Source organism: Ochotona curzoniae, unplaced genomic scaffold (assembly GCF_017591425.1).
Source record: "Ochotona curzoniae isolate NIBS_2020 unplaced genomic scaffold, NIBS_Ocur_1.0 scaffold_2453, whole genome shotgun sequence".
Taxonomy (NCBI): domain Eukaryota; kingdom Metazoa; phylum Chordata; class Mammalia; order Lagomorpha; family Ochotonidae; genus Ochotona; species Ochotona curzoniae.
The window spans coordinates 7807060-7831472 of NW_024467094.1; the positions used below are offsets into that span (position 1 = coordinate 7807060).

The 24413-nt window shown below is 56.2% G+C and overlaps 3 protein-coding genes across 3 annotated transcripts; all 3 read right to left on the reverse strand.

Annotated features, from left to right (window-relative positions):
• Positions 1–4967: 4967 nt before the first annotated feature.
• TMEM95 (transmembrane protein 95) lies at positions 4968–6144 on the reverse strand. The gene is made up of 6 exons (XM_041001733.1): positions 5979–6144; positions 5719–5775; positions 5495–5575; positions 5363–5383; positions 5146–5226; positions 4968–5059 (listed from the first exon to the last, which is right to left on the reverse strand). The coding sequence occupies exons 1-6, from the start codon at positions 6142–6144 to the stop codon at positions 4968–4970; spliced, it is 498 nt and encodes a 165-aa protein (XP_040857667.1).
• Positions 6145–6525: 381 nt separating this feature from the next.
• Positions 6526–8561, reverse strand: KCTD11 (potassium channel tetramerization domain containing 11). The gene has a single exon (XM_041000786.1). It carries the CDS (start codon positions 8223–8225, stop codon positions 7524–7526), a length of 702 nt encoding a protein of 233 aa, XP_040856720.1. The 5' UTR covers positions 8226–8561; the 3' UTR covers positions 6526–7523.
• An 892-nt stretch (positions 8562–9453) lies between these two features.
• ACAP1 (ArfGAP with coiled-coil, ankyrin repeat and PH domains 1) lies at positions 9454–24410 on the reverse strand. The gene is made up of 22 exons (XM_041000385.1): positions 23965–24410; positions 23356–23413; positions 16297–16416; positions 16087–16140; positions 15938–15996; positions 15517–15700; positions 15386–15430; positions 15194–15289; positions 15039–15113; positions 14848–14957; positions 13586–13637; positions 13391–13491; positions 12740–12863; positions 12426–12637; positions 11891–11960; positions 11703–11797; positions 11444–11613; positions 10881–11053; positions 10435–10544; positions 10241–10351; positions 9884–9933; positions 9454–9643 (listed from the first exon to the last, which is right to left on the reverse strand). The coding sequence occupies exons 1-22, from the start codon at positions 24015–24017 to the stop codon at positions 9543–9545; spliced, it is 2223 nt and encodes a 740-aa protein (XP_040856319.1). The 5' UTR covers positions 24018–24410; the 3' UTR covers positions 9454–9542.
• Between the last annotated feature and the right edge of the window lie 3 nt (positions 24411–24413).

Consider the following 24413-nt stretch of genomic DNA (forward strand, 5'->3'; position numbering starts at 1 on the left):
CGCAGACCTTGCCAGCTAAAGGCTGTGTCTCAGCACTTTCTTGGCAAACTGGAAGCTCCCCAGAGTATGTAGTTTTGGGGTTTTGGGAAGTTCCATTAGGCAGGCACAAGATTCCATCCTTAGCTCGTGACACGTGGTCTGTCTTCTCACAGTGGGAAGTAGGCCTGACATATGCAGGTCCCAAGATTTTGGGCCATCCTCGACTGCTTTCCCAGGCCACAAGCAGGGAGCTGGATGGGAAATGGAGCAGCCAGGACATGAACTGGTGCCCAAATGGGATGTTGGCACTTGCAGGTAGAGGATTAGCCAGTTGAGTCACGGTACTGGTTCCTCAAATAAATTGAAAGACAAAGAGAGAAAGAGAAGGGAAGGAAGGAAGAAAGGAAGGAAGGAAGGAAGGAAGGAAGGAAGGAAGGAAGGAAGGAAGGAAGGAAGGAAGGAAGGAAAAAAGAATTAAGAAAAAGAGAACCCAGCCTTGTCCTGCCAAGCCATTCTCCAGTGCTGGAAAAGGCAGTCAGGCAGCAGCACGGAGAACTGCGGACCGTGCAGCGCTCGCCAGCTGGCTGTGTGTCCCAGGGCTTGAGAAGGTGTGAGAGCTGTCAGGGCCACTTTCTGTTCTGTGTGTTGTCCCAGGTGCTGTGAGAGAAGAGAACAACCTGGGGGGCAGTGAGTGACTTAACAGGGCAGTGCCTAGTCCAGCAGGCCAGGGGACCGACCATTGTCAAAATCATCAACTGCAAAACAAGCCTGCTCATGCCGGGTGCGGTAGCCCAGTGGCTAAAGTCCTTGCCTTGCACATGTTGGGATTCTATATGAATGCCAGTTCGTGTCCCAGCTACTCCACTTCCTTTCCAGCTCCCCACTTTTGACCTGGGAAAGCAGATGAGGACAGCCCAAAACCTTGGGACCCTGTACCCGCCTGGGAGACCCAGAAGAAATTCCTGGCTCCTGGCTTTGGATCGGCTCAGCTCTGGCTGTTGCAGCCACTGGGAGTGAGCCATTGGACGGAAGATTTTCCTCTCTCTGTCTCTCCTCTCTGTATATTTGACTTTCCAATTTAAAAATAAAATAAAATAAGTTAAATGGGCCTGCTCTAGATCCACTGGATACCTAGTCCTACCTAAGGCTACCCTGGCCGAACTAAACCCAATGCTTCACGTGGCCCATGGGCTAGGTCTCCCATCCCTGGTCTAAAGGGAAGATGGGTAAGGCCTGATGTAGCAGGTGCCACAAGAGTGCGGTGGGATGTCTGGGATGAACTTCCCCGCCCCCAGGCCTGCAAAAGGAATTGTTCAAAGCCAGGGGGAGGAGTGTGGAGGCCTAGGACCAAGCCCGGACAAAGGCAGGGAAACACCAAGTATTTGAGTAACTCCCCGTGATTCAGTGCCGCTGTTGGGGCGGGGCTGAGTGGGCAGCGCTGAGAGATGGAATTCCAGGTACACGGGCACCAGGTCCCAGGAAACAGAACAGCAACAGGTAGAGCACACACTGATGACTCTGAAGTGGGCCTGGGGCGTGTGGAGGAGGCAGAGGGTGTGTGTGTGTGTGTGTGGCCTGGCAGGTGTTGCAGCTGCCCAGGGCAGTGGGCAGGGACCAGGGAGGAAGATGAGTCAGGACCGGTGCACCAGGGACGCCAGTCAGCTGGAGAGTCGAGGCAGTTCCAGGTATGGACAGCTCTGACCCAGGTCACAGAGAAGCAGGGGCAGCACAGGCTAGAAGTCGGGGTCAGCAGAGCTGGGTCCAGGCCCTCAAAGGAGGGAGGAGCTGGGAAGGCCTCTAAGCAAGAGAGGAGGACTCACACTATGCAGTGGCATATCAAGCTAGTCTTCCACCTGTGGCGCTGGCACCGTTTCCAGTCCCAGCTGCACCACTTCTAAGCCAGTTCCCTGTCAGTGTGCTTGGGAAAGCAGCAGAGGATGGCCCAAACCCTTGGGTCCCTGCACCCTCGTGGAAGACCTGGAGGAGGCTCCCGGTTCCTGCCTTCCAGTTGGCTCAGTTCCAGTCATTGTGGTCATTTGGGGAGTGAACCAGCAGACTGAAGCTCTTTTGCTCTCTAACTCAAGTAAAATTTTTTAAATAAATCTTTTTTTTTAATTATTTATTTTTTTGCAAAGTCAGGTATACAGAGAAGAGAAACAGAGAGGAAAATCTTTCATCCGATGATTCACTCCCCAAGTGACCACAATGGCTGGAGCTATGCCAATCTGAAGCCAGGAACCAGGAGCTTCTTCCAGGTCTCCCACGTGGGTACAGGATCCCAAACACTTGGGTCACCCTCTGCTGCTTTCCCAGGCCATGCAAAAGCAGTTAGATAGGAAGTGGTGCAGACAGGACACAAGCTGGCACCAGTATGGGATGTCAGCACTTGTAGGTAAAGGATTAGCCAACTGAGCCACTGTGCTGGCCTCTAAATTACTTCTCACATGACTGCATCAGCCAGGGCTGTGAGTCAGGCCAAAGCCAGGAGCTACAAATTTCATCCTGGTCCCCCAATGGGAGGTAAGGGCCCAAGGACTTGAGCCATCCTCTGCTGTCTTCCCAGGCTCCTTAGCAGGGAGCTGGATCAGAAGCAGAGCAGCCTGAACAAAAATCTGGACTTGTCTCTGCTTCTATCTTTCCCTCTTCTTTGTATAACTGTAACTTTCAAATAAAAATTTTTAAAGATTTAATTATTTTTAAAAGATTTATTATAGGGCCCGGTGCGGTGGCGCAAGAGGTTAAGGTCCTTGCCTTGCACGCCCGGGATCCCATATGGGCGCTGGTTCTATCCCGGCAGCCCCGCTTCCCTTCCAGCTCCCTGCCTGTGGCCTGGGAAAGCAGTCGAGGACAGCCCAAAGCTTTGGGACCCTGTACCCACGTGGGAGACCCAGAAGAGGCTCCTGGCTTTGGATCGGCATAGCATCGGCCATTGCACTCACTTGGGGAGTGAATCATCGGACGGAAGATCTTCCTCTCTGTCTCTCCTCTCTGCATATCCACCTTTCAAATAAAAAATAATAAAAATAAATCTTTTAAAAAAAAGATTTATTTTAATTGGAAAGGCAGATTTACAGAGATACAGAGAGAAAGATTTTTTGTCTGCTGGTTCACTCTCCAAGTGGCTGCAATTCCCAGAACTGAGCCGATCTGAAGCTACAAGCCAAGAGCTTCTTTTGGGTCTTTCATGTAGGTGCAGGGTCCCAAGGCTTTGGGACATCCTCTGCTTTCCCAGGACACAAGCAGGGAGCTGGATGGGAAGCAGGGCCGCCAGGACAGAAACCAGCATCCATATGGGATCAGGGTGCAAGCAAGGCGAGGACTTTAGCCACTAGGCTACCACACTGGGCCTAGTGTGGTAGCCTAAATTTGTTTTTTAAGCATTAAACAAAGGGATTGAACTGGAAGTTGTAACAAAACAGTCCTCTCATGAGTCCCCAACCCAGAGTAGGAGTGTCCCTACTACACTGGTTCCTTTATAAATATTTATTTATTTTCATCCATAAAAGGCAGAGAGGAATCTTCCTATCTGCTGATTTACTCTTCAAATGACAAGAACACGTTGGGCCAGCCTGAAGTCAGGAGCCAGGGCCTCCATCCTGGTCTTCTTCGTGGGTGCTGGGGACCCAAGCACATCTTCTGCTGCCTCCTAAGGTGCCGGACTCGGTGCTCCAGACTTGACATATGCCTTGCATGTAGCAGCTTGACGCTGGTACCGCCACACCCACCCCACATAGAGGCTCTCATGCCCCTCCATCTTCAGGCCATGCTGACCACTGCCCCTTGTGCTGTGCCATCACTCAACCCAATGTGGACACCTTTGGTAGAGTCATGGAGGAGGGCCCACGGCAATTTCTCCCTTCTGCGCCCTCAAGGCCTCCAGGGTGCAGCTGGATGGGAACCTTGACCCTGCTTTGAAAACCAGGGGCCCCTAGGTGACAACTGTCACCTGTGACAGTGGCTTGTCACTGGTAACAGACCCCACTTGCCATAGGTCACCTCCCATCCCCAGCCAGCACCTCCCGACAGGCAAAGGAGCCAAGGCCCCAGCTTCTCCACCCCAGGCCTTCAGTACCTTGCATGGGGAGACTTCTTTGCAGCGAGGAAATGTCCTAGATCTCTGACCGTCAAATGTCAGTGGCCCAGCCCTCCCTGCCCCCAGCAAAACAGTCAAAGCACTTTCTCTCTGGACACTGCCGACTCACTGCCCTTGTTGAGGATGGGGGAGGGGGACCTGGAGGCTCCTCCATCCTCCATCCTCCCTCCCCAAGGCGCAGACAGATCCTTGAGAGAGCCAAGGCAAGTGGAGGCCACTGAGCAACGAGTTGAGTTGGCTCCTGGCTTCTCAGAGCTGCTGCTCACACAATGCGGACAGCCTGTGCCAGCGGCTCTGCCTGATGTGGTCTCACTCCAGAGGGAGGGACGGAGTTCTCCAGAAGTCTCCAATTCCGGGATTCCCAATCAGTCATGGGGTAGGGGGGGCAGGAAGGACAGAGAAGCTTCTGGGGCAGTGGCCCCCACTTTCCAAGAACAAAGAAGGGGGCGGGGATGAGGGTGGGAAGGTGGTGGGGGTGGAGGGGAGGGGATTCTTTCCTTCTGTAGATAATTTCCTGGCAGGGCTGATTGCTCTGTGGGATTGGTAGAGGGCCAGAGGGGAAGGCCTTTCCAGCTATGATTGCCTGGGTGCCTGGCGGCCATCTGACACTAGGGTACTGGGTACATCTCGATTTTAGGGTCTCTGAAAACTGGGACTTGGTGGGGGAGGGGGAGCTTGCGGGACCCCCCTCCTGGAAATGTGGAAGCTGTGGGTACTTGCCTCTTGGTTGGGGGTAGGATATATGTCTCACCAGGCACCCGCGGCTTGGAGCTGGCGGGACCTGCGGGCAGGCAGAGGATGGCAGAGGGGTGGTGAGAGGAAGGGGCTGTGAGGGAGGGTGGGCAATGGGAGGCCCTAGGGAGGCCGCCCCTCTGCCAGATGCTGACATCACAACTTACTCCACCTGCAGGATGACAATACCAATCAACAAGGCAGCTCCAGAGATGGACAGGAGCAGGATCCTGGCTTCCCAAAGATCATGACTTCCTGGAGGGGTCCCGGGTGTCAGTCAGTGATCTGGGGGACGTGGGCAGGGTGGGATCGCTGGGAGGGGTGGAGGGAGTAGGCAGGACCTGGGTAGCAGCGATGGCGGGGCCAGCAGGGCACCTCGGCAGCCTTGCAGGTGGAGCAGTTGTACAGGATTGTGCTGCCCCCTGCAGGCGACAGCTGGAGCGGCACTGGGCCGATGGCGGGGAAGCCCGGGACGCGCCCCTTCCCGCCGCCCCAATGCCCGGCCGGGCCGCCAGGCCGGGTCTGCAGCCCCGACGGCCCGTCCCCCCCGCCACTTACGGCAGACCGGAGCACAGAGGGCTGAAACGAGACCGGCAGGGGTGCGGTGCATGAGCCGCTGGGCCACCATGCCTCTGTCCTTAAGAGCCTGGCCATCCCTCCCCTGCCCCTCAGCCAGCAGGGCACCTGTACCTTCCCAGATGTATTGAGGGATTTGAGTCTTCTGCAGCCATTGCCAGTAAGGCGGGAGGAGAGAAAGAGACCTTTTGATCTCTGGGGAAGCAGAGAAGCGAGAAATCGCCCTGGACCCCTCCTCCATGACTCTACCACCCTCCCTCCATCTTCATCCCTGCTGCCATCCCCCCTCTTTGGTGTCCTAAGTCCCTCTGTCCTGCCTGTCTTCCCCTTGGCCTCACCGATGACCCTCAGGACCCTGTGAGTCTTCTCTGTGACCTTGTTCATGGTTACCTCATCTGCAGAGGCAGAGCCCAAGGCTAGCGAGGCTCTCACCACCAGCCCAGAGACTTCCCCGCCCCCACTCTCCCAGGGGGAGAAGCTGGGGGTACACCAAGGAGCCCAAGGACATGGGATGGGCGACACAGCCAGGAAGCCACCTGCCACCCTCACCCCCTTGGGAGGTGGAGTGATGGTGGCTGGCCCTCAGCTCTGGTCTCACCCAGGGCAAAAGCTGAGAAGTCTGGGGAGGCCCACTCCTTCCACTGGGGCTCCATCTGGCTGAGGAGCCGAGCCAGTCGGCCTGACAAGTCTCTGTCCGGGAGACGGCAGAAGATACAGGCCTTTGTGGCTGCCAGGAGTACCCCAGCCAGTGCCAGTTTCCACATGAGGCCTGCTGGGGATGGGGGGAGATGGGGAGCAGGCACCACCCTGGGCGTACTGAACCTCCTCCTGCTTCCAGCCCTTTGCTTGGGGACCTCTGGAGTGTTCCAGAACACTTGTGAGTTCTAGAATGTTCCAGAACCGTGTGAGTGCTCATCACTGGGGCACAAGGAAATGGAGTCTGGAAGAAGTGAGAGAGCCAGTATTTTAACCTGGCCGTCAACAGTCCTCATAAGTGTGTGCTTCCAAACGCAATTTTATTAGTTTTTTTTTTTCTTGTCAGTCAAGAGCAGTGATAAATAATGAGTGGCTTCTCCAGTGGAGTTTTGTGTGTGTACTCCACTCATCCACTGGGACCCCCAAATCCCATATCCAACCCCCTGCCCTAACTCCCTCCTTGCCCTAGCCAGCCCCAGGCCTTCCCCAGCATCTCCGAGCAACACTCCATGGGTTGCCTTACTGAATCCCACACAGGCCTGGGAGGCCAGGGGGGAGCCCAGAGACTTCCGGCAGCTCTCACCAGGAAGCTCTGAGTGACTCAGACCCCAGCAGGCCCCTCCTGCTGACCTGAGGAGGCAAGCGCGTCAACACACACACACAAACACAAACACACGCCCTGTGATTAACCCAGGAAGCTGCTTACAGACACACCTGCATCTGGCAGTGGTGAGGCGGCCCCAGCGGGCCTGGGCTTGTAAGACCACAGGCTGCCTATCATGGAGCCTGGAGTTGGCTGCGGGGACCCACACGTCTAGACAGTGCGCTGGCTGACATGCACGCTCGCACGCACGCTCACCGGAAGGCAGAGCAGGACCACGTCTTCTTCCCCTCCCCGTATCCCAGTCAGCCGGCTCTATCATCATTATGGGATCTTGGAAGCAAGAACTTCAGGGCCCTTCAGGGCCCAGGTGGTGGTGGGGGCTCCAACCCCATTGCTAATGGGGATTCTCCTAGCCCCTCTAAGCCAGCCTAGAGTGGAGTGTGGCCCTTCTACCTCCTTCTGTAGGCTGAATTGGGATACAGCAGAGAGCCTGCCTTCCCAGTATTCCAGAATGTTCAGACCTTCCAACCCAAGTTGAGTTCCTCCAGGAGCTGCCTGGGCACAGAGAGGCTGTCTCCTTTTGCCCAGACCCATGGGAGATGCTGAAGGTGCCCAGCCTTCGGGCCAGAAGCAGCCCGAGGAAACATTCCTGCCCCGCCCAGGGTCAGCACCACTGGTCCATACCCTAGTGCTCCTCCTGAGTGCTCAGCAGGCTCCCGCCCACATCCCCGCTCCAAGCAGGTACAGCAGAACCACCTCACGGCTCCAGAGGAGGAGGGGGGCCTTTTCCTTTCCATGGCCGCCTGTTTCTGTCCCTTCCCGCAGAGTTCAGGGCTACCGTCTTCAGTGCCGGATGAATCGCAGAGAGCGGGAATTGAGCAGGTCTTCGGGGTCAGGGAAGACAGAGTCCAGCCGGAAGCCGTGCTCCAGGGCCACCCGCAACACCTCTTCCAGGAAGCTCGACGCGCCCACCACCTCCCGCGGGTTCCCTGGTCCCCCGGTCCACAGTGGCTGCAGCCCCAGTCTTCCATACTCAGCTTCGGGGAGCTCTGCCGGGCGAGGGGCCCATTCCAGGTGGAAATGTGGGCCTCCCTCCCCTGCCCTGTCCGCCTCAGCTACTCCAAATCGGGCCCGTAGGGCGCCCAGACACTCAGGGTCGGTGCAGAAGAGGTTGGCCCGGAAGGTATCCACCTGCACAGAGCTCAGCTCGTAGTGGTGCGGACCCCTGCGGGCAGAGAAGTGCACCAGGCGGGGGCTGCCGTCCACGTCGGCATGCAGCAGGGCGGCTGTGGGGGCCGGGGTCCCCCGAGAAGTCTCTAGCTCCCGCAGGGCATCCAGGAGGGGCCGGATCTGGTAGAAGTCGGCTTCAGCTTTGAGAAGTGCAGTTTCTCCATAGCCACGGGGTAGGTCCAGGCGGCCCAGGCGCAGGAAATTGAGGATGTGGCGGAAGGCCTTGCCATCCCTATCGATGAAGTACTGGCCCCCTCCTTGGGGGCTGAGGCTGGCCGGCAGAGGAGTGTCCGCCCTGAACATGGCCCCCAGCATGGAGTCTGGGAAGCGGGTGAGGGTCTCCAAAGTGGTGGAGTACAGTGTACCCCCCACATTCAGGGTCACTGGGCCCCCAAAGGAGGGGGCCGGGGAGGGTACGGGAGGAGGGGAAATTTTGGGGGTACAGAAGATACCAGAAGGAGAAGGGAAGGAAGAACTTTTGGGGGTGTGCGTGTAGAAAATTGGGTGATGACCGTCAGAACTGGCTGGAGATGCAGACGCGGGTACAAGGTGGTGAAGTGTGGGGCTCACCCCTACTTCCCTGGTGGGGGTGGAGGGCTGTCTTCCAGCACAAAAGTTCTGGAAAGACGGAGAGAAGGGATGAGAAGAGCGCAGTCAGGGAGGGGGAGGCAGCTTTCCTGGCGGTGACAGGCGATTCCTCCGAGATCTTCCAACAGTGGCTTTGCAGAATCCAATCAGCAGGTGACAGTGGTGAGCTTGGGCCAACTCTTGGAAGGGCTCAGCTTCCGAGTTCCTGGGCAGATCGATGTCGCGGTAGTTGAGTCCAGGCAGGGCCGGTTGGAGGCCTGGCTTGGCTCCGGGCACGGGTCCCAGGGGATGGAGGCAGAGGAGCGGACCAGAGCGGATGTATGGGTTTGGAGGTAAGCGGGCAACGAGGCTCCGTCTGAGCTGGGAGTGTCCCAAGGAGCTTCTGGAAGCAGGCAGAGGCTCCGCATTCGGTGCCGCTGGCCTCTCTCTCTGCGGCCGAGGTCCTCTCCGCCCCCAGGAAGTGGCCTAAGGGCAGCGGCCCAGGGCTCTTTAAGGCCCGGCCCCGCCCCGGCGCCCCGCCTCCCGCCCCCGTGCCCGTCCCCACCGGGCTGGAGGCGGGAGCCGCGAGAAGCCGGCGACCGGAGCGACGGGGCGGACGGGCTGGACCGGCCGGCGGCCCGAGCCGGGTGACTCAGGCGCGTCGGCCCGGATGCGGCCCCGCCAGGTGTGCCCGACCTCACGTCTGCGGCCTGGGGCGGCCGGGGCCTTCCATCCCGGCCCTTCGATCCCGCCCGCCAGGCCGCCAACCGGCCCCGGAGGGAATGCCCGCGGGGGCGGGTGCTGAGCCGCCGGATTCCGGGGATGCCTGCTCCTTGCACCCCGTAAAGCAAGGCCGGACCGGTCGGCCACAGCGTGGCCTGAGCTCCAGGGCCTCACCCCATCCCCGCCCGCAGTGGCCCCAACCCCCTCCCGGGCCCGCGGGTGGCACCCAATAAGCTCACTCCCAAGGCAGCGCCAAGAACCGATGCTTTAATGGGGCAGGGGCCGGCAGCTGGGGGTGGGGAAAGGGGCCCTGGAGGCCTTGGGCGGGGGTAGGGCAGGGGATCAGAGCGTGTGGAGGTCATGACTCCGCCGGCTCAGCTTCTCCGGGTCATCTGACGCCATGAGAGAGAAGTCACGGAAGATGTCGAGATAGGTCTCATCTCCTGGAAGGGATGGAGAGAGGCTGGGGAGGCCACGCGGCTCTGCCTGCGGGGCAGCTGGCACTGGGCTGGTCCAAACCTGCTCTTCAGGAGAGGGTAGGGGAAGCTCATACTCCCTCGTGCTGGGGAGGGGTTGGGGAACTGGGCCAATACAGATGTGTGTTGGAACCAAGTGTCAGGATCCACCAATGCAGGCAGTCACCAGGGAGGGGCGTGGGGCCTGGGCCGAGTGGATAACTTTACCTGCCTGGCCCTGGGCAGCTTCGGCCTCTCTCATCTTTGCCAACCTTAGCCTGAAGGAGAGGGAATTCAGGAATGAAGAGCTTTCCTTCAGCCCCCCACCCCCACCCTAGCTACCCATCCTTGGAGTTGGCGTTATGTGGCATTCCTAGAGCATCAGAGATGTCTGCCCAAATGTGGCTCCCTGGATGTCAGCTGCTAGAATGAGCTTCCTCAGATCCTGCTGGTCCCCGTTCCTGGTCCACTCCCCATGCTACCATAGAGCATCCTTCCAGGCTCTGGTCCCACCTGCGCCGGCCCCACCCCAGTAAGTAGGCTAAGGTAGGCCAAACACTAGCCCTGCCCCTCAGACGCTCTCACAGGGTGACGATGTCAGCGTTGGCTGTTTCCATGGCGATGGTCAGTGGGTCTTTGCCTTCCAAGTCCCGGGCCCCCAGATCGGCCCCCCGTTTCAGGAACAGGCAGGCGAGCCTAAGGCAATAGCCATGTTCAGAGGAGGCACTTGGGCCAGCTTGGCTGAGGAGCCTCCCTCTCCCAGGGGCTGCCATCCCTACCCGGTGTGGCCAAGTATGGTAGCGTGGTGGAGGGGGCCCCGGCCTGCACTGTCTGCTTGGTTCACACTGGCCCCGTTCTGCAGCAGGAACTCGCAGGCCAGCAGTGAATTCTGGATCAAGAAGTGGACAGGACAGGTTAATGGGTGTGTTTGTGTTAGGGGTAGATTCCGAGATATTTCAGGGGGTGGGGTCGATTCAGGGTGAGATGGTGGGGTGTGGTAAGCAACTACGTGTCAGACTTGACTTAAACTCAGTTGTCAAATCCAGAGCACACAGAGGTTAGTAACTTGTCCGGCCTGGACACCAGCTCAGGCTCTGCCTCCGAATCACACACTCTCAATTCCGTCTTGCTGATCTGGCCCTGCAGGCCAGGGGTGGGGCAGGAGGGATGGGAGTAGTAGTCAGAGGAGCCTAAGGGTGCCTGGGGGGTTCTGCATGGCTCTTACAGCAGCTGTGGCCTGGATCAGGGGTGTAGCATTCTCGTGCCCCCCGTTGACCCAGTTGACGTCCGCTCCATGGGCAAGGGCATCGGCCATGGTGGGAAGGGATGGAGGGTGGCCGGCGGCTCGGAACAGCAAGGCACCTGGGTGTAGGCTTCCCAGGTCATCAGAGGGGGGCTCTGTAAGGGGGAGTGAGTTCTGAGTCTCGAGAGAGGACCCTCTCCACAGGTTCTCCCTCTGCGCTGTGACGGGAGGGGCAGGATTGTGGAGGGCGATGGAAGGGTCTGGGTGTGGGCGTGCCAAAGTGCGCGCGTGGCTTGGTGCACGGTCAGCATGACTCAGTGCGTCCTGGCCCAGGCCCTGGCTGGTTGGGTGTCACAGGTGAGACAACCAGCCACACTCCCATCCCAGGCTTGCTCATGCTCCACACTCCATCCCATTCTCAATGCCCCTCCCCACTGTGACCCCTGAAACCACAGTCTGGTGTCCCCCACCACACACACAGAGGTCCTGGCACCATGCAGAGCACACAGCAGGTGCTCAATGCTTGCCTGGCCAGCCCTATATACCTGGCTTGGATCTGAAACTCCCTGACTGGGGCCTGATGAGAGGCTTTGGGGGTACAGGAGGATGTCCCCTGGGGGTTCCCCGGCTGATTCTTCGTCCTCGGATCTCAGGAAGCTTGGTCAGGAACTTCTTTTCCACATATTTGGCGTGAATCCAGGCTTCCTTCTCCTGCCTGGCGGGGGAGGAGAGGATGGGGCAGGGTGTTCATTCCCATCCCATGTTCTCCCTCCTCTCCCACTGTGGAGGTGAGCCCCTCCTCACCGGGAGCAGCTGGGCCCTGGCTTCTTCACGGCCATGGCCTCCACACGGGCCTCATAGATCTGGTTGATGACCACGTTTCCCAGCTCACACATGAGCTGCAGGCGGCCGAGGCAGAGAGGGGCTAGGGGTTCAGTATTCCAGGAGAGGGGGGGCCACCCCACTTCCACCCTTGCATTAGCCCAGGCTACCTTCACCAGTTCCGGTTCCCAGGAATCCAGAGTCAGAGACCGGACTTTGGAGAAATGAACCCCAAGGCTCCTGGGGGGCAAGAAGGGACAGCGTCAGGCTCTCCTGGCTCAGAGGCAAGGGCTGCCTGGGGGCCACGCAGGGATGCTGTGGCCCTGGCACCTCCACCCACTTATGCCTGGTCCCCAACCTCCTTCCCCTTCTTTCCTGTGTCTCAATATTAAGGCCCTAAACTATCCTCTTCCCTCAGGACACTCTGTCCTACCTACCTCCTTTCAGCAGACCACCAACCAGGATAGAGACCACCAACCAGGATAGAGACCACCAACCAGGATAGAGACTACCAACCAGGATGGCCAGGGCCTCAGGGCCACACCACCTCCATCTCCTCAGCTCCCCTACCCCCACCCCAATGCTTCCAACCAAGCCAATCAGCTCCTCTGAGTGTCTCCTGCCTCTGGCCACACCAGGACACTGAGGCACTGGGCCACCTGGGGTCTCCCTCTGGCCCTCCCACGTGGGGCCCAGGGCAGTAACCTGTGGATGCCAGAGCACTGGATACAGAGGGTGACGCCAAGGTTGATGCTGGCCCACTCAGGAGCCGGTTCCCGGCAGTCACAGCACTGGGCGTTGCCATCCACACTCTGCACCTGGGCTGCCACCTGCCCTACTCCTCCAGGCTCCCTTCCTCTGGCTGTTCCACCAGAGCCCAGGGTGGCAGCAGAGCCCATGGCCAGGTATCCTGAACCCTAGTGTGGGGGGCGGACAAAAAGAAAACTCACACAGGCAGGGTGAAGGGGTGGCCCTAGTTCCCGGGGTGAGCCGGCTCTGCCTTCCGCACAGGAGGTTACCTGGCCTTGCCCCCTGGGGCTGTCTTCCAAGCGAGCCTGGCTGAAGGCGGAGGCGATGCTGCTCTGCACGGCGCTGACCCACAACTGCAGCAGGCGCTCCGAGTCAGCCTGGAGGAGGCAGGACCTGAGGGGGAGAGGGTAAGTGGGAGACAGAGGGAAGGCTGGCCAAGTGAAATGCAGACACCCCCTGCCCCCACCTCACTACACCAGGACTTCTGAACGTGAGCTTTTCTATGGTGCAGTGGCACACCCATCCAGCAATGCGGGGTTTGGCCTTCAGCACGGTATTCAATCAATTACAGGAGACACTCTGCCCTGCTCACTTTCAGCTTACTTGGAGGTAGGAGATAGCACCTAGATGTAGGCCAAGCTGTGATGCCCCAGTCCAGCGTACTGAATGTATTTCTGGCTTCAGGCATTTTCACCTGATGCTGGGTTTATCAAGGCAGAGCCTCAGAGTAAACGGAGAAGTACTGTCCTCCTCCATACCCTCTCCTCTCCCCTATCCCTTCCCCAGGGTCTCCTGGGCAGCCACTGAGGGCTGAAGGATGGAAGCTGTGTGTGTGGGGGGGGAAGCACCACTGTGACCAGTTGTGCCTTGCTGGATGGTAAATATTTCGACTTCATGGGACACCATGGGCCGACACTCACTTGCTAGTGGATACCACTTCAAAGCAAAACCGCCTCTCAGAGTCTGGGCAGAGCTTCACGGTGCAGAGTCGGAGGTCATCCACCACCACAGTCACTGGGTCCTGGCAGGAGCAGGTGACCAGGGACAGGTGTCCAGCCATGTGCAAGGGCTGGGCTTCCCAGAGTGGCAGTCAGCCGGTAACTGGGTCTACCCACCTTATACTTCTTCTGGTAAACCAGCTGGTTGCTCTGAATGGTGAACCAGCGTCTGTAGGGAACAGAAACAGGTTGTGAACCCAGAAGCCTCGGGATGGGGACGGGGGTGAGGGGAAGAGGAGGAAGGGCTGGGCCCTTTGCCCCCTAAGAGATTTGCAGAGGAGAGATCTGGGCTGACCGTCCCAGGAGACATTCCCGAGAAGGGGAGATGGCTGTGCAGAGTGGGATTCAGCTGCTTTATTTAAGAGGACAATTCTCCAGCAGATGGCAGTAAAATGCCTTTTGTAACTGAAGGAATCTGTTGGTGGGGGAGGACTGCTGTGGTCCTGAGAGTTAAGCCTCCACCTGCGACACAGCATCCCATATGGGCTCTGTGCTCCAGCTGCTCGGCTTCCCATTCAGCTCCCTGCTAAGAGCCTGGAAAAAGCAGCTAAAGACGGCCCCAGTGTTTAGGCCCCTGAAACATGCGTGGGAGACCTGGAAGAAACTCCAGGTTCTGGCTTCCGTCTGGCCTAGCCCCAGCAATTGCAGCCATTTGGGGAACGAATCAGCAAATGGGAGAACTCTCTCTCTGTCTCCCTCTCTGTAACTCTGCCTTTCAAATAAATAAATCTTTAAAACGAAGGAGTCTATTGCTGCCATTTTCTCCCTTATATGGCCAGGGGGCAAGGCAACAGCAGAGCTAGTTGGCTGCCAGGTGAATTTCGGCATCCAGCTCGCTGGGCCAAGGGATGCCCAGGGAGCTGGACGTGTGCTCTGAGGTGGCCTGTGGAGATCCACAGCCTGATCAGAACAGTGGCCGCAGTTTGGAGGGGTTTCACTGCCCCAAGATTCCATAGGGGTTAGCTATGGTCATGGGATGGGAAGGAATCAAGTCAGAATGTGTCAGCACTCAACCACAAACCCCAGGGGTTCCCCATGCCCCTCAGACTGGACCCCAGGTCCCTACAAAAGCCAACAAGGTTCTACAACGATGCACATCCCCAACAGCTCAGTTTCTTCCTCCTTCCCTCTATCCAAGTTGTGCTGGCACTCTCTTCAGCCTAGAACATTCTCCAATTACCTTTGAGCCTTTGCTCAAAGCCAGCCTCCCACGACGCACCATTACCCAGCTTTGCCAGCCCCTTGCTTGCTCTTCATACATTACACACAGCCGGCCTCGGCACCAGGTTTCCTGTCTGCCCTAACTGAGGGCCTTTGGTCTGCTCTGCCTCGCTGAGCGAACTGTCGCCTGGGTGCACCCGACCGCAGCGGCCCCTCACCTGCTCCAGGTCTTGAACGCATTGCTGGCACGTTTGAAGAGATGTCCTTCCATGACCAAGCCACCAGGCCCCTGCTTCAGGGTCGGCTCTGGCTCCTCCCCACCCAGTTCCTGCGGAGACGCAGAGGTGAGAGATAACCGGAGTGGGCCATGGACAAAGCCAGCAGGGCTCTGGACTTCCCACGCTCTCACCTTCTGTTTCAACAGCACATGCCGCTGTTCCATGTCCCTCCGCTCTCGTGCTGAATTCAAGACCAGCTGGTGCAACTGAGCACAGAGGGGGTGTCTCAGACACCTATGTGTGCTCCAACCTCCCTCTACCACCTTCCTGCCCCGCTGGGTCCCACCTGAGCACCCAGTTCCTTGCGATACTGCGCCAGCCGGCTCAGCTCCTCATGGCCCTGCTGGAAATGGGTGGCCTGGGCTTCCACCAAACGCAGCACCTGCAGGACAAGGCGGGCAGGGAAAAGGCTCCCCTCCCTCCCTCTGTCCACCTTGCCCTCTCTGTCCACCTTGCCATGGCCACTACCACAACTCACAAATTCCATGATGTCAAACTTCCTTTTGTCTTCGATCACATTGATCTGAGGGCCCCAAAAGACCTCAATTCAGTCTTGAAATCAAGGCACTCCCCACCCCCTAGCCTGGGATGACAGGTTGGGGCAAGCACCTGCAGAGCATAATCCAATGCCCGTCCCTGGTACCCAGCTCGAGCAGTTCTCAGAGCCGCCCCCGCCTCTTCAGCCTCCTGGGCCCGGCGCCTGGGCACCTCCGCGTTGTGGGTCAGGGCTGCCTCCAGGCTCTCAGCCCCTCGCCAAAAGTCTCGCCTAGCCTCCCGGAAACCACGAAGACCTCTGAGGGTGGTGGGGGAAACACCTGGGATCACAGAGGTGCCTACCTGCTACCCGCCCTAGCCAGGAATGCCCAGGATGAGCCTGCTCTGTCTGGTGGGACATGGAAGGGGCTCCCTGGAAGGAGAACAGGGCCGTAGGACACTCCCCGACCCCATCCCCATGCCACAACTCTCATTCAGGGAGGCCTGCTGGTGACAGCAAGAGGGCTGGAGGGAAATAAGCCCCCTCCCCTCTCACTCCTTGACCAGGGTCTGGATTTGCTGCTGTAGCGTGTGCTGAGTGGCATCCAGAAGCTCCTAGGGAAGGCAGAATTTTCAGGTGAAGGTGAGGACCACACACACAGCTTGGCCCTGACCTCTGTATAGCTCCTTCCTTCCCCTACTCACTGCGTGGCTGTCCAGTTTGTGGCTCAGGCTCACGGTGAATTTGTCCAGGCACTCCTGGGCAAGAGGAGAGATGTAGAAAGTACCAGGTATGGGGTGGAAAATCCCTGCATTCCAGAATCCCTTCCTACAGGGTGGTCAGACTGGGTGGTGGCTACTCATCCCAGTCCCTAGCCTCCCCTTCTCCTCCCTGGGAACAGCCCTTCCACATACCGCCATCATGGGCTCCGGTGGGCCCAGGCGGGCCAAGTCACAAATGCCAGCAATGAAGGCCCGACTGGAAGCAAGGTATTGGCGCCCACTCTCCAGGAGCCCAGTGCCCAGCTTGAGGAGCTGGGAGAGAACAAGGCCAAGCAGCAGGTGTGATGTCAGCAGTGACACCCGTGGTCTTCCCTTGCCCAGGGTCCCACCCCTCCTTCCCGACCTTGCCTGCCTCACTTCCAGCAGGACCCAACTGTCTCCACTCCTCACCCATACCTCATCTGTTCCCATCTCTGCCACTTGGCCCCTGTTGCCCACTGCTCCCATCTTGTCTCCAAGACCACTGTCAACTCAATCTCAGAAGTCCTTCCTGTGTCTCGCCCTGGCCTGGCTGCCTGCCAAGACCCAGAGTGGCCCATGCACCACCTGCTCTTGTCTGGCTACACATAGCATCTGGAAATCTCTGTGTGATGGATGTTCCATGTCTTCCTCAGCTTTACTGAGTAGGGTCACAAATTTTTTTGTGTGTGTCAAATTAAGGTACATTAGGTATGCATGAGTTAACATGAGCATGATAAATAAATGTCAAATAAAATAATGTTGGCCAGCAGAAAAATTAAAAAAAAAAAAAGGGCAAAAGGGGCCATCCGGTGTGTGTTCAGAAAACCTTCCCTTGTACTCACTGGACCTCTAAGCCCCAGCATCAGGGTCAAGGCAGGAGGCCAGGGTGTGCGCCTGGAGTCCATCCTGTGTGGTCTCTTCAATGGACAGAGAGATCTGATAAACTGGGGGGCGGGGACACACAAGGCTAGGAGAAGCAGGTGGCTGAGCCAGGATGCAGCTTCTAGGCCCCTAGACCTCGTGACCTGCAGGGCTGTGACACAGTGCCCCTGCAGGCACGTCTCACCAGACACAGCAACCATCCGTGGAGGTCCTGGTCTCAGCAGGGAGAGGGCAGGAGCTCAGCAAGCCTGGGCTATGACAGCCTCCCTGCGCTGCTGCTAAGCCTACAGGTGTGTTTTGGGGCTTATGGAAACTTCCAGGAACCACAGCCTTCTAGCGAAGGAGGCTCTGTCAGGACGCTGAGCGAGATGCAAGCTTCCAGTCAGTGGTAAGGCATACCCAACACACACTGTGTAGAGCCAGAGCTCTTGTTCCTCATCAACCCAGGTCCTGCTGTACGCAAGCCAGGAAGTTTCCTCAGGCAGTGCTCCCACATGGTGGAGCAGTACTCACCCAGACAACGGAACAAACTACGGACACATTAAATGACACAGAAAAGCTTCAGAAGCATTGTTCTCAGGTGTAGGGGCAGCCAATTCTTTCTTTTTTTTTTTTTTTTGAAGGTTTATTTATTTTTATTGGAAAATCAGAGAGAAAGATTTCCGTCCGCTGGCTCATACACCAGGTGGCTGCAATGGTCAGAACTGAGCTGATCCAAAGCCAGGAGCCAGGAGCTTCTTCTAGGTCTCCCACACAAGTGCAGGTTCCTGAGACTTTGCACTGTCCTTGACTGCTTTCCCAGGCTACAAGCAGCGAGCTAGCTGGGAATGGGACTGCCAGGACACAAACTGGCGCCCATGTTTGATCCCAGCACGTGTAAATTGAGGACTTTAGTCACTAGCCTACTGCATTGGCCCACGGCCAATCCTTTTAAAAAGATTCTTTATTTGAGAGGCAGAGTGACAGAGACAGGGCGGTTGGGAAAACAGAGAGGACGTTCACACCCCAAATGGCCTCCACAGCTGGGGCTGGGTCAGGCTGAAGTCACAGACCTGGAACTCCATCCAGGTCTCCCCGTGGGTGGCAGGGGCCCACCTGGGACTCACTTGGCATTACAAGTGGTGGCCTCACCAGCTGTGTCACATAACACATTTAGGAGTGCCTGGTTCGAGTCCTGTCTCCTTTCCCTCTGATCCAGCTTCCTGTAAAGGTGCCCCCCAGAAGGCAGCAGACAGTGATTCAAGCCCTTGGGTCCCTGCCACCTGTAGAAGGAGTCCTGACTTCAGCCTGGCCGAGCTGGCTGCTATGGCCATTTGGGGAAGTGAACCCATAGATGAAAGATCTTTAGCTGTGTTTCTCTGTCTTTCAAACAGAGTGAAAATAAATAAAAAGATAACTGAATAAACAGCCTTTTTGGAAGGCCACATACAAGGGCCAGTACAGTGGTTTAATAGGCTAATCTGTCTGCCAATGCCAGCAGTTCACACGGGCCTCCACTTCCAATCCAGCTCCCTGTTAATGACTTAGGAAAGCGACAGAAGATGGTCCAAGTCCTTGGGCCCTTACGCTCATCTGGGAGACCCAGAAGAAGCTCCTGGCTCCCAGGTTCAGACTGGCTCAGCCCTGGCTGTTGCAGCCATTAAGGAAGTGAATCAGCAGATGGAAGATCTATCTCTCCCTCCCTCTGTGTAATTCTTATTTTCTAAGTAAAATAACATTTTTTTAGAAAATATTTTAGAGGTCTCATACAACATGATTCAATTTCTACATTCTAGAAATTACAAAGCTATTGGGAAGCAATTGGTGGTCACCGTGGACTACAGAAGGGGGAGGCGTGGTTGAGTCCCTCTGTGCTGATAGGAATTTTGTACTTGTAGTAGTAATGGTCACACATGTGGGAAAGCACCATAGAATTCCATACAAAGGGGTCCAGCTTGGTAGCCTAGTGGCTAAAGTCCTCGCCTTGCATGCATTGGAATCCCATATGGATGCCAGTTTGTATCCCGGCTACTCCACTTCCCATACAACTCCCTGCTTGTGGCCTGGAAAAGCAATAGAGGATAGCTCAAAGCCATGGGACTTATAAAGGAGACCCAGGAGAAGCTCCTGGTTCCTGGCTTTGGATTGGCTCAGCTCTAGCCATTGTAGCCACTTGGGAGTAAACCAGCAAATGGAAGATCTTTCTGTTTCTCCTTCTCTGTAAATCTAATAAAAATAAATCTTAAAAAAAAATCCATACAGAGAAGAAAAACAGCATTAACCAAATACACAGAGTATGTGTACTTTACTGTGCAGCGTTCTGTGCAAATACTAATTTCCTGCCTTGGGTGAAGCCCTGGAATTATGCAAAGATGTCTCCACTGGAGGAGCTGGGTGAGAGGCACACAGAATCTCTCTCCTTATTCCTGCCAAGTCTATAAGGTACTCAAATTACTAAAATCAGACACAGGGTCCCACACTATGATTCATTTGGCTAATCCTCCCCCTGCAAGCTCCAGGATCCCATGTGGGTGGCGGATTATTGTCCTGGCTGCTCCACTTCTCATCTGGCTCTCTGCTTGTGGCCTGGAAAAAGCAATGGAGGATGACCCACAGCCTTGGAATGAATCCTGCAGCTGCATGGGATACCTGGAAGAGGCTTTTGGCTTCTGGCTTTGGACTGGCCCCGTTCCAGCTGTTGCAGCCATTTGAGAACTGAACCAGCAAATGTAAGAGCTCTCTATAAATTTCCTTTTTTTCTTTTAAGATTTATTTATTTTATGTTGGAAAGTCAGATACACAGAGAGGGGAGATAGAGAGGAAGATCTTCCATCTGTTGATTTACTCCCCAAGCAGCCACAACAGCTGGAGCTGAGCCGATGCAAAGCCAGGAGCCAAGAGCTTCTTCCGGGTCTCCCACTTGGGTGCAGGGTCCCAAGGCTTTGGGCCATCCTCAACTGCATTCTCAGGGCACATGCCAGGAGCTGGATGGGAAGTGGGGCCACTGGGATTAGAACCGTCACCCATATGGGATCCTGGCATGTTCAAGGCAAGACTTTTTTTTTTTTTAATATTTATTTTATTTTTGGGCCCAGCACGGTGGCACAAGTGGCTAAGGTCCTCGCCTTGCAAGCCCGGGATCCCATACGGGCACCGGTTCTAATCCCGACAGCCCCGCTTCCCATCTAGCTCCCTGCCTGTGGCCTGGGAAAGCAGTCGACAAAGCTTTGGGACCCTGTACCCGCGTGGGAGACCCAGAAGAGGCTCCTGGCTTCGGATCAGCATAGCATCGGCTGTTGCACTCACTTGGGGAGTGAATCATCGGACGGAAGATCTTCCTCTCTGTCTCTCCTCTCTGTATATCCGCCTTTCCAATAAAAATAAAATAAATCTTAAAAAAAAAAAGGAAAAGAAAACTAAACATTATTTTAAAGATTTTTATTTTTATTATTTTTTCATTGGAAAGGCGGATATACAGAGAGGAGAGACAGAGAGGAAGATCTTCCATCCGATGATTCACTCCCCAAGTGAGCGCAACGGGCCGATACTATGCCGATCCGAAGCCAGGAGCCTCTTCTGGGTCTCCCACGCGGGTACAGGGTCCCAAAGCTTTGGGCCGTCCTCGACTGCTTTCCCAGGCCACAGGCAGGAAGCTGGAAGGGAAGCGGGGCTGCCGGGATTAGAACCGGCGCCCATATGGGATCCCGGGCGTGCAAGGCGAGGACCTTTAACCACTTGCGCCACCGCGCCGGGCCCTAAACATTATTTTAAAAAAGGATTTATTTTATTCACTCCCCAGGGCGGCCGCAATGGCTGGAGCTGAGCCAATCCGAAGCCAGGAGCCCCTTCCAGGTCTCCCGCGCGGGTGCAGGGTCCCAAAGCTTTGGGCGTCCTTGACTGCTTTCCCAGGCCACAGGCAGGGAGCTGGAAGGGAAGCGGGGCTGCCGGGATTAGAACCGGCGCCCATATGGGATCCTGGGCGTGCAAGGCGAGGACCTTAACCACTTGCACCATCGTGCCAGGCCCCAGGCAAGACTTTAACCACTACACTATCGTGCCGGGTCCTGTGAGTTTGCCTTTCAAATAAATAAATTAAAAAATAATTCTAAGCAACCTAGAAGAGGTCCTTCTGCCACTTACGTTGTAGTAGGTGAAAAACATACCAAAAAAAAAAAAAAAAGCTGGTGGGGGGAGAAAGCTGCTGGGAGTTATCACAGTGGTTAAGCCACTGCCTAGAACACCCATCCCACATCAGTGCCCAGTTCAAGTCCCAGCTCCTCCACTTTGAACCGAGGTCCCTGCTAATGGGAAACAGCAGATGATGACTCAAGTAGCTAGTTCGGTTCCTCCCACCCATGCATGATCCAGATGGAGCTCCAGGCTCTTGGCTTAAACCTGGCCAAGCTCCAGCTGTTATAGGCATTTGTGACCAGCAGACGGAAGACCTTTCTCTATGCCTTTTTCTTTTTCTCGCTGTAAAATCTGCCTTTCAGGGCCTAGCACAGTAGCCTAGCAGCTAAAATCTTCACATTGTACGCGCCAGGATCCAATATGGACACCTGTTCGTTCCCAGAGGCCCTGCTTCCCATCCAGCTCCCTGCTTGTGGGCTGGGAGAGCAGTAGAGGATTGCTCAAAGCCATGGGACCCTGCACCTGTGTGGGAAACCCAGCATAAGCTCCTCGCTCACGGTTTCTAATTGACTTGGCTCCAGCTGTTGCAGCCACTTGGGCAATAAATCAGCAGATGGAAGATCTTCCTCTCTCCTCCTCTCTGGATACCTGACTTTCCAATAAAAATAAATAAATCTTTTAAAAATAAATTAATCTGCCTTTCAAATAAAAAAATCTTTTAACAAATATATTTATTTGAAAAGCAGAAAGACAAGAGACCAAGAGTAAAAGAGAAAAAGGTCTTCCATCTACTGGTTCACTCCCCAATGATTGCAACAGCTGAAGCTTCTTTCTGGGTTTCTCTTATGTGTGTAGGGGCCCAAGACTCTGGGTCATTCTCTCCTGCCTTCCCCGGACATAAGCAGACAGGTAGATAAGAGTGGAGCTGCCAGGACACAAACCAGTGCTCATAGGAGATGCCAGCACTGCAGGTAGAGGATGAGCCTGTTATACCACTGTGTCAGCGCCATTAAATATATATACTATATACTACATATGAATATATATACTACATATATGTGTGTGTGTGTGTATACATATTATAGTTTTATTGGAAAGGCAGATTTACAGAGGAGAAACAGAAAGATCTTTCACGTGCCAGTTCACTCTCCAAGTAGCCACAATGGCTGGAGCTGAGCCAATCTGAAGCCAGGAGCTTCTTCCATGTCTCCCATGCAGGTTCAGGGTCTTAAAGCTTTGGGCTATTCTGTCCTGCTCCCAGGCCGCAAGCAGGGAGCTGGTGGGAAAGTGGAGCAGCCGAGACATGAACTGGCACCCATATGGGATTCTGGCACTTGCAAGGCAGCCATTGTGCTGAGCCCCTTCAAATACATTTTCTAAAGATTTATTTTACTTGAAAAGCAGGTTCATAGAGAGCAGACACAAAGAGAAAGGTCTTCCATCTACTGGTTCACTCCCTAAATAGCTACAATGGCCAGAGCTGAGCTGACCGAAGCCAAGAGCCAGGAGCTTTTTTAGGGTCTCCCACAGGGGTGCAGGGTCCCAAGCCTTTGGGCTATCCTCTACTGCTTTTCCAGGCCACAAACAGGGAGCTGGAGGGGAAGTAGAGCAGCCGGGACATGAACTGGCACCCATATAGGCTGCTGCCACTACAGGGTGGAGGTCACCTATTGAGCCATGGCACTGGCCCCAAATAAAGAGCGGCTGGGAGGCAGGGAGGATGACAGGTGTATAAACACAGACAGAAGGTATCGGTGCTGGGGTTCTGCAGCACAGCGGGGCAAGCACAGCTCACGGTCACGCATCCTACATTGCACGGAGAAGAGAGGCAGTGGTGGGCACTCAACAAAGAGAAGAGATACTGTGGTGGAAATGCTAGTTGGCTGACTTGACCAGAGTTCAGTGTTTATATGTGCTGATATGCTGCACTGTGTTTAATAATTACTAAACAATAGCAGAGTGGGGTGGTGAGTGAAGGCCCTCCTGTCCTAGTGCCCAGGCTCTATGGAGGGGCCCTGCCCAATATGGCAGGCAGGCTCAGGAGCTGAACATGACCCCAGGGAGCCTTGCTTTCGTAGGATCCTGGGCACCTCTCTGCTTCTTATCTACCCGGCACATTCGGCATTTAATACTCTGAACTGCTGCTCAGCTCCCCAGCTTTTCCCCTGCCCTCTTCTACTACTTGGCTCTCCGCTCCCCCCCAGCCCCCCCCCCACCCCTCCAGGCCAGGTCAGTCACCTTTTCCAGGCGGGTCTCCAGCTCCGACACCTCTGCTTCCACCAGCTCAATGGAGGCCCTGGGAGAGGAGGGATGGGGTCACAGACACAGAATTAAGATCTGGAGCAGGGCCATCTGTTTGTCACAACATGATTAGTGTGTGGGGCGTGGGGTGGTGGGTACAGACTGAGAAAACTGCTGGGCTGGGAGCCCCTTACCCTGCCCCTCTAGTCTGCCAAGTTTAGGAGCAACTGTAGGGAGTAAGGGGGGGGGTGCACAGCAGGAAGGGTAGAAGGAAGGTGGATGTGGCCAGGACAGGAAGTTGCTAACCGCCCCAGAGCAGGTGCTGGGGGAGGGGCAGGGGTCCTGGTGGGAGGGAGGAGGGGATGCCAGCTTGGAGGGGAGCTGAAGAGAAAGGCTGGAGAAGCTAGAGAGGGCTGACCAGGGGTAGAGACCATCGGATAGCCGTAGCTTCAATCCATTTGGGCCCATGGCTCTCTTGTGCCTTGGAGGCCTGCACCATGTTGGGAGATCTGACCCAAGGAAAGTCACGTATGTCGCGAGGTATAGAGGGTGGGTGGGTGTTGGACTTGCCCTTTCTTGGGCCCCTGCAAACCTCCAGCCACTTACCGGAAGCGAGGTGAATCCTTGAGACACTCCTCAAAGTCCAGCTTGACCGTCATCTTGGTTCAGCTACGCTGGGAGCCCAGGAGACGGGCAGGTAGGGATGTTGGCCGAAGCCCTAGCCACCCCAGGAGGGGCAACGAAGGCAGAAGAGGAGAGGGTCCTCTGTTGATGGGGCCTGGAGGTGCCCAAGGGAAAGGGGTGTCCTAGGAGGAGCTCTCTCCCCACACTTGCAGGCAGAACTATTAGGGTGGGGCCTAGGAGGGGGGAGGGAGCCCGAGATCAGAGAAGCCGCGGCCCCGCCCCAAGAGACTATGAGCTGTCGCCTTCCTCCTGGCACCCTGGCCTCTTTCTGCTTCGGTGAGCCTGGGGCCTCATTTCGGTTCCGCAGTGGCCTCTGTGACTGAGAAGCTGTGTGACCCTGGGCAGGTGCTGGGATCCCGCAGCTTGCTCAT

Excerpts from the sequence above, each read along its gene's own strand:
- TMEM95 (XM_041001733.1), bottom strand. The coding sequence starts at position 6,144 with ATGTGGAAACTGGCACTGGCTGGGGTACTCCTGGCAGCCACAAAGGCC. Across the intron at positions 5,227-5,362 it reads CCTCTGTGCTCCGGTCTGCC|GGGGCAGCACAATCCTGTAC; the intron begins GTAAGTGGCGGG and ends TGTCGCCTGCAG. Across the intron at positions 5,060-5,145 it reads CCGCCATCGCTGCTACCCAG|GAAGTCATGATCTTTGGGAA; the intron begins GTCCTGCCTACT and ends GGACCCCTCCAG.
- ACAP1 (XM_041000385.1), bottom strand. The coding sequence starts at position 24,017 with ATGACGGTCAAGCTGGACTTTGAGGAGTGTCTCAAGGATTCACCTCGC. Across the intron at positions 16,417-23,355 it reads TGGAGACCCGCCTGGAAAAG|CTCCTCAAGCTGGGCACTGG; the intron begins GTGACTGACCTG and ends GTTCTCTCCCAG. Across the intron at positions 15,431-15,516 it reads CATTGGATTATGCTCTGCAG|ATCAATGTGATCGAAGACAA; the intron begins GTGCTTGCCCCA and ends TGGGGCCCTCAG.
- KCTD11 (XM_041000786.1), bottom strand. The coding sequence starts at position 8,225 with ATGCTGGGGGCCATGTTCAGGGCGGACACTCCTCTGCCGGCCAGCCTC.